Source organism: Guillardia theta (genome assembly GCF_000315625.1).
Source record: "Guillardia theta CCMP2712 unplaced genomic scaffold GUITHscaffold_93, whole genome shotgun sequence".
NCBI classification, from domain to species: Eukaryota; class Cryptophyceae; order Pyrenomonadales; family Geminigeraceae; genus Guillardia; species Guillardia theta.
The window spans coordinates 277,649-285,429 of NW_005434581.1; the positions used below are offsets into that span (position 1 = coordinate 277,649).

General features: G+C 55.4%; 3 protein-coding genes across 3 annotated transcripts; 2 read left to right on the forward strand and 1 right to left on the reverse strand.

The window, feature by feature from the left end:
• Window positions 1-1,425: 1,425 nt before the first annotated feature.
• Window positions 1,426-1,893, forward strand: GUITHDRAFT_40834 (hypothetical protein; the record flags this gene model as incomplete). Its single annotated transcript, XM_005824554.1, has 1 exon — window positions 1,426-1,893. A coding segment is annotated over one exon (468 nt), but the record flags the coding sequence as incomplete, so codon positions are not given.
• A 2,115-nt stretch (window positions 1,894-4,008) lies between these two features.
• GUITHDRAFT_165451 (hypothetical protein) lies at window positions 4,009-5,370 on the forward strand. The gene is made up of 6 exons (XM_005824555.1): window positions 4,009-4,070; window positions 4,119-4,166; window positions 4,452-4,506; window positions 4,560-4,642; window positions 4,709-4,784; window positions 4,915-5,370. The coding sequence occupies exons 1-6, from the start codon at window positions 4,056-4,058 to the stop codon at window positions 5,271-5,273; spliced, it is 636 nt and encodes a 211-aa protein (XP_005824612.1). The 5' UTR covers window positions 4,009-4,055; the 3' UTR covers window positions 5,274-5,370.
• A 611-nt stretch (window positions 5,371-5,981) lies between these two features.
• On the reverse strand, window positions 5,982-7,260 carry GUITHDRAFT_116269 (hypothetical protein; the record flags this gene model as incomplete). The annotated part of the gene is made up of 6 exons (XM_005824556.1): window positions 5,982-6,337; window positions 6,468-6,543; window positions 6,610-6,692; window positions 6,746-6,800; window positions 7,152-7,199; window positions 7,246-7,260. The coding sequence occupies 6 exons, from the start codon at window positions 7,258-7,260 to the stop codon at window positions 5,982-5,984; spliced, it is 633 nt and encodes a 210-aa protein (XP_005824613.1).
• Window positions 7,261-7,781: the final 521 nt, after the last annotated feature.

Consider the following 7,781-nt stretch of genomic DNA (forward strand, 5'->3'; position numbering starts at 1 on the left):
CAATGTCTCATGTGCACCGTGGCTTGAGCGAAATCAAACCCTAACTCCTCTTTTTCGAGCGCAGATTCTGCACCGATGTCATACAGGAAACGATACCTCCTCGAAGTCACAGGCGTCCTCTGTGGGATTTCTCCGAGTAACGGAGCTGAGGACATAGTAAAGTTCCTCAAGGACTCGAAACTCTGGTGCTACTGCGAGCAAGTGCCTGAGCCCATCTGGGACAGGTCGGACCCTCTCAAGGAGCGGAAGATCTGCTGGCTGAACTGCTCGTCTCCTCAGAACGCAAGAACGCTCGTGGACAAGCTCAACCAGACCAAGTCCAAGGAGATCGGGATCGACAAGTACGGCTACGTGCTGAAAGCTGTCATGAAGAAGAACATCCGCAGCGTGGACTGGTCTGACACCGTGAAAGAGCAACAGAAGGAGCCGAGCACCATGGAGGGGCTGGTGGTGAGGAAGCTGATGGATCAAAGTTGTGAGGTAGACTGTGGGGGCAAGACGGTGAAAGTTGCGGTCAAGAGCTACCATGAGGACTGGGATGACCTCTCCGTGGGCGATAAGCTGAGGGTGACGGCGATCGAGGACAGCGGCAGCTGGGTGGCCACGGACGCGCAGCTGATCCTGAGGTCGGAGAGATCGGACAAGGACGAAGGGCGGATGCGAGCGTACAGGCTGCAGATAGCCCTGATGGAGCTCGCACCCAAGATTCTGAGGAGCGTGTGGAAGCAGAGCTGGAAGGAGGAAAGAAAGGCTCCTTGGAAGCCGTCCGACGGTCAGATCGTGTTCGAGAAGCTGCAGCAGAAGCGGGAGGTGGAGAAGGCGATTGGAAAGGAAGGTATGAACCGAGTTCGGTCTGGTGACGTAGAATCTTGGGACATCACCATCCTTGCAAGGGTCCTCCTCGAGCGACTCGGTCTCATCTCTGTCCCCAAGTCTCAGACTAAGAGTGTCGATGAGCTGAGAAGGCTGCGAAACTCTTTTGTGCACACGGACTTGTCTAAGAACACGCTGACAACATCTGAGTTCAAGGACAAGTGGTCTCAGCTCGAAGAACACCTCAGGTCGCTCTCAGCTGGCCTTGGCTCTGAAGACCGGAAGATGCTGGAGGAGAAGCTCAACGAGATCAAGACGGAGCAGATTGATCAGAGCAAGATCGATCAGATCAAGAACGAGTTCCAGGGCCTGCAGGACGAGGTACAGCAGCTCAAGGAGATGATGTTGACGAAAGAAAGCGTTCAGGTCATGATTCAGCAGAGCTTGAGCCATGATGGCGGGGAGCTGCTGCTTGACAACGGCATCAAGTACAAGATTGAAGCGCTCAACTTCGCCAAGGGAGGCATGGGGACAGTGCACAAGGCTGTTCAGGTCAATGACTCCTCAAAGATGATCGCCGTCAAGATTTGCCTTCCAAACGGCACAGTGGACAGGAGCCGCGAAGAAGCCAAGAATCTGTCCAAGATACAGCACAAGAACGTGGTGTCATACATCGGAGTGGGAGAGTACAAGAAGAATGTTGCCATCGGCATGGCGCTCATCGTCGGGCAGAGCTACGACGACTACCTGCAGAGGCACGGTCCTCTACCTTGGAAGGCAGCAGGGGAAGACATGAGGCAGGTGATGGAGGGCATGAAGGCTGTCCATCAACTCTCCATCCTCCATCGGGACCTCAAGCCGTCAAACCTGATGCGCAAGGCCAACGGCGACATGATCATCGTCGACTTCGGCTTGTCCAAGAGCTCCACCAGCGCCATCACAACCGCAGTCGGCACCCTCGTCGGTACCCCGGCGTATGCGAGTCCGGAGCAGCTGCACGGCAAGGCTCCGACGGCAGCCTCGGATGTGTTTGCGATTGGCATCATCCTCTACGAGGCTCTGACCAACAGACTGCCGTTCCCCCTGGACGGGTCAGAGACTAGAGCGGCAAGGCTCAGCTCCGACCATCTCCTGAGCAAGTACAAGATTGCCGTCATCGACTGCGCCCCCCTCCCGATCCCCAACATGCCCAGCTGCATCACCAGCTGCATCATGCGCTGCCTTGAGAAGGAGATGAGCAACAGGATCCCAACAGCCGCAGAGCTGCTCGAGCGCTGGGACGACGCCTGCAGGGCAGCTGAGAACGAGGTCAGCACTTTCACAGCTGGAGGATCGCTGGAGTTCTGGCACAAGGCGGGCTTCCAGGACAGCGTTCCGAACGCGGAGCTGAAAGAGCTGTTGAGGCGGACTTACCCGAGCCTGAAGGAGCACGCTCTTGTGGCCATGGAACAAGCTTTTGACGCCGATGGCAACGGGGTCACCGAGTACGAGGAGTTCTTGAAGACCACCAAGGACAGATCCATGCAGGAGATTGTTGAGGAGTACCAGAAGATGAAAGAGATTGAGCCAGAAGATGTCTTTTACACCAAGAAGAAGACTGCTCCTGTCATGTACAGGTCCGATGCCATGTTCGGCAAAGGATACAAGAAAGCCACGCTGATCCTCCATCAAGGGCTGCTGGCTGCCAACAAAGAGCGGGGGGGAGTGAAGGCTTGCTTCCGCCTGACCTCCGTCAACGTGCGGGTCTGCCCTCAAGACTCACTGGTGATGGAAGTAAGGTACAAGGGAGGACGAGGAGGTATCGACCTGCACCTTAGCACTGAGGCGTCTTGCTCGGAGTTCGTCAAATGCGTACAAGCTACGCAGAAGTGGCAGGAAACAGAAGTCAAGAAACCCAACGAGCTGAACTGATGGCCGCTACCTTGATCCAGAAGGAAAGAGAGGAGAGCAATCAAGTGGATGACTGAGAGAACTGATCATGATGGCAAAGTTTTGCCTACCTCACTTCACCGTTAACAAACGACAAAGTTTCGTCGGTTGATCTAGATTACATACAGACGTGTTAGCACTTTGCGTCTCTCCCGCCCTTCAAGGCTCGTTCCTCATACTGCATAAGTTCCCTTCATCTGCTCTTATTCCGAGTTCGTTCCGAAGTTCAAGTAGGGAGTATGAATACTCTCAGGCGATCATGCTTTCCGAGGCAACTCCGGGTATTACTGCTAGTCTCGTAGTTTACTTCCAGCCCACCCCCTCGTGTTCCTACCGGAAATCCGGTACTACCCACCCACCCACCCACCCACCAGACTACCATTGCTCCGCTACAGCACCCTTATCACCCTCTCAATCAAATATGATTTGTACCCCTACTGCTCCCATTTACACCCCCTGTGAACGACCACCCCCACCCCTGATCTTTAATATGACGGTCGCATATAAAGATCCTGGCGACTACCCCCACAGTCGTCACCCACACACCCGTTGATCGGAGGGTACACGTATGAGTACCCTCCACCCCATCACGAGCACTGATTTATACCCGCATTTTCAGCAGGTGTACCCCTCCTGTTTGGACCCCACCCCCTCAGATTGATTCCGGGCTGGGTGTACCGTACCTTACTGGGCTGTAGTGGAAGAGGAAATAATGCGGGGAGAATGGAGAGGAGAGGAGGGGAGAGGAGGGGGGGAGGAGAGGAGGGGCAAGGCAAGAGCAGCTGAATCTTGACTGAACGATCTTCCCATCGTTTGGATTGATTCATTTGATCATCTTCAAGTAGTTCATGACAGGGAAAAGTGTTTTACTTAAGAATTTCCTGTTCGCTGTCGATGGGACAATAGTAATTTCTTTTGGAGTGGCCATGTGGACTGATGATTGTGTTTCATGTCTCTGCAGCATCTGTCGCATCCAAGGTTGATGCATACATCATGTAGAAACATCTCAATCTATTTACCTCCCGTATCAATCGTGGTGTGCATTTTTGGTATCTATGATTGGGTTCCCTGTACCCCAAACAGCAAAACACGTATCTGATAGCGACATCTTCCTCGTTGTTTGGTTTTTCTTGACCATCATATGTCTTCATGTAATGACACAAATGCATGGTTCCATAATGTTTATAGAAGTTGTCTGAGATGGGATCTGCATCTCTTGACATGAGAACATACTTCGTAAATGTCTTGCTGACTGACTGGAGCGACAGGCAAAGGAACGTCCTTGCTGCCTCCTTACCATCTTTTGAGAAGCCATGTGTGACTGTCTGGTATGCTCTGATTCACTTCCACATTCCTCGTCTGAGCCTTCATCGCAGTCTGGTGATAGCGTCCCGGGAGATCCCCGAGCTCTCTACGCCAATGAGGTGAATCCTTCCTCCCTCCCCTGCCTCCCTTTCCCTGCCTCCCTTTCCCTGCCTCCACTCCCTGCCTCCCTTTCCCTGCCTCCCCTCCCTCCCTCCCTCCCTTGCCTCCCTCCCTCCCTCCCTTGCCTCCTTCCCGTGCTTCCCTCTCTCCCTTCCTCCCCTTATTCTCTCGCCCGCTTCTATCCCTCCCTCCCTCTATTTCATTACCCGTCTGTCTTCCCTTCTCTCCTCTCCCGCTTTCCCTCTCTGTCATCGTTCGACCCTTCACTAACTTTCCTCTTCCAGTGGAACACCGGCATGTGCAACGCCCCTTGCGCCAACCCCCTGTGCTGCCTCGCAGGTCTGTAGCTCCTCCCTCGCTGCCCCGCGGCAGCTCAAGAGCTCGTGTCGCAGGGCTCCTCTGCCCCTGCCCCTCCGCCTGCTTCATCCGTAGGCAGGCGCTGGACACGGACATGACGCGGTACAAGTGCTGCCAGGTGCGAAGAGAGTAGGGCGAGGAAGCAGGAGAGGGCCGACGGGGAGGATGACGGAGCGGGATGCAGGGCTACTACGACTTCTGCTGCTTCCAGGCTGGGAACTTTGGCGAGTCGAGCTGTCCGGACTTATGCAACGGACTCGGTGAGTACGGAGGAGGGGAGGACGCAGCACCGGGGGGAGGGCGGAGGAGGCAGACAGGACGAGGGCAGACTAGAGAGGGCGGGCGGGAGAAGCGGGGGGACGGGTCTTGGAGGCTGACGAGGAGGGGCAGAGGCTCTGCTGTGCTTCTCGTGCTCCATCTCCTCCACGAGGATGCTCGTGATGGACACGAGGGACATCCGGCCGGACCCGTGCGACAACCGACTCATCGGGCTGAACAACTGCCTGCAGCTGCTGTCCTGCATCTGCAACATCCTCGCCATGTTCATAGAGGAGCTGGAGGCCCTGGCGGACCTCGTCGACTTCATAGCAGACGTTGTGTTTGCGCTGGTGTCGTCGTGCATGATAGCGCAGGTGAACTACGAGCTGAACCACGGGGCCCGTCCAGTGAACTGGAACAAGCCACTGATGCCGAGGGCGGGGAGCAAGGCGCATAGGGAGATGAGGAACCAAGCGGGAGGAGGAGTTTAGTCAGAGTGGACAGCTTTAGTTGGCGTTTTGTGCTAGAAAGATTGTTTTTGCATCTTTGCCAGCGGTTGTGTCTGTTTCTTCATAAAGAGGTCTGTCTGTCTTGCTTCGCCTTACTGACCTCGAACCCATGGTATATATGACTTGATGCAGCTACAAGTGCCTCGCCATCTTCTTCGCTGATTCCCTCTTGCTCCTGCTCCTGCTCCTGCTCCTGCTCCTGCTCCTGCTCCTGCTCCTGCTCCTGCTCCTGCTCCTGCTCCTGCTCCTGCTCCTGCTCCTGCTCCTGCTCCTGCTCCTGCCTCCTCCTAATGTCAATTCTGGTGTTGACTCGTCTACCCTGTGAATGTGAAGTACTCAGGCTTGATCTGCAACATCGCCAACTGGATCAAATGGAATGCGACATGCTCGAGTTGCTGCACTGCGAACGTTTTGCTGCTCTCCTTCCCTTGTCCGACTTCCCTCCCTCCCATGCTATCTCCTTCATGCCGCCCTGTCGCTTCCTCCCTCACAGACGTCGCAGTCGCAGAAGCAGTTGTATGGCTCTACTACTAAGAGAATTGTTTAAAAGTAAAAGATCGAGGCAGTCGAAAAACCAGCTAGAGGATAAACATAAACTGAGGACGCCTTTGATACTTCTCCACAACACCTCTCCCCTTGAGCCCTCACCTTCTACGTGCAGCATCCAATTCAAAGGTGCTCAGCTACTCCTCAGTAATTTCCACCCTGGTTTCTCATATCCCTATGCGCCTTGCTCCCCGCCCTCGGCATCAGTGGCTTGTTCCAGTTCACTGGACGGGCCCCGTGGTTCAGCTCGTAGTTCACCTGCGCTATCATGCACGACGACACCAGCGCAAACACAACGTCTGCTATGAAGTCGACGAGGTCCGCCAGGGCCTCCAGCTCCTCTATGAACATGGCGAGGATGTTGCAGATGCAGGACAGCAGCTGCAGGCAGTTGTTCAGCCCGATGAGTCGGTTGTCGCACGGGTCCGGCCGGATGTCCCTCGTGTCCATCACGAGCATCCTCGTGGAGGAGATGGAGCACGAGAAGCACAGCAGAGCCTCTGCGCCTCCTCGTCAGCCTCCAAGACCCGTCCCCCCGCTTCTCCCGCCCGCCCTCTCTCGTCTGCCCTCGTCCTGTCTGCCTCCTCCGCCCTCCCCCCGGTGCTGCGTCCTCCCCTCCTCCGTACTCACCGAGTCCGTTGCATAAGTCCGGACAGCTCGACTCGCCAAAGTTCCCAGCCTGGAAGCAGCAGAAGTCGTAGTAGCCCTGCATCCCGCTCCGTCATCCTCCCCGTCGGCCCTCTCCTGCTTCCTCGCCCTGCTCTCTTCGCACCTGGCAGCACTTGTACCGCGTCATGTCCGTGTCCAGCGCCTGCCTACGGATGAAGCAGGCGGAGGGGCAGGGGCAGAGGAGCCCTGCGACACGAGCTCTTGAGCTGCCGCGGGGCAGCGAGGGAGGAGCTACAGACCTGCGAGGCAGCACAGGGGGTTGGCGCATGGGGCGCCGCACATGCCGGTGTTCCACTGGGAGCAGGAGGTAAGGAGGAGAAAGTGATGAAGGATGTGAAGGAACAATGATCGAGGACGTGAAGTCTCCTCAATCAGCTTTTAAGGAGTTGGAGGGGGGGACAGCAAAGTGATGTATGAAGATCAGGAGAAAACAGGACAGAGAGGTTGCAAGAATGAGTACACCACAGGAGGATATGAGAAGGAGAGAGGAAGAGGAAAGTGGGGGAGAGGAGGGAGGAGAGGGGAGGGAGAGAGAAGAGAGTGAGGGGGAAGAGGGGGGGAGGAGGGAGGGAGAGGAAGGATGGAGGGAGTTTTTAGAGGAGAGACGCGTTGCGAGAGGAGGAGGAAAGACTATTATCATCACACCTCATTGGCGTAGAGAGCTCGGGGATCTCCCGGCACGCTGTCACCAGACTGGCAGGAGGGATGAGATGAACTGGCCAAGGTCAGGTCGACTTACCAGGCAATCGCACATCTGGAGCAAGGAAAATGTTAGGACAGCAGGCCGACATAGACTGAGTTACTCTGTCCGTCCGTCCAACATTTGCTCGCTCTTCCTTTCATTGCTAACGGAGCAGGGCTTCATTCGATGTTCTCTACTCCTTCCTGTCTTCATTCGTTTCCTCTTCTCTCTCTTCTCTCCCCTTGCTGCTCGGTTTTCTTTCACTCCCTTACTCAGCTTACATCTATCCGTCTTTCAACCTCTCCCGTCTATTTTCAAGTTGTGTTTCATCTCTTTTCTAGCCAACAGCCGCCAGACGACTTCATAGCGACCAGGATCTTGAAGATTGCACAACTCAGTCTCGCTGCCTGAACTAAAATCTCCCCATTGTTCAGAGCACAAACTTTTCAACCGCCCCAGCTGGTATGGCAGAACTCGGCTCGAGGACACGATTCAGCATCTATCATCCACATAAACAACATCGGAATCAGTCAGTGCGTATCTGTCCGAGGGTGAAATTCCATCCTGCTCGGTTGCCATGTTCTTACGACATC

Coding starts and splice junctions, on each gene's coding strand:
- GUITHDRAFT_165451 (XM_005824555.1), top strand. Junction 4,167..4,451: donor GAGCTCTCTACGCCAATGAG/GTGAATCCTTCC, acceptor TTCCTCTTCCAG/TGGAACACCGGCATGTGCAA. Junction 4,643..4,708: donor CGCGGTACAAGTGCTGCCAG/GTGCGAAGAGAG, acceptor AGCGGGATGCAG/GGCTACTACGACTTCTGCTG.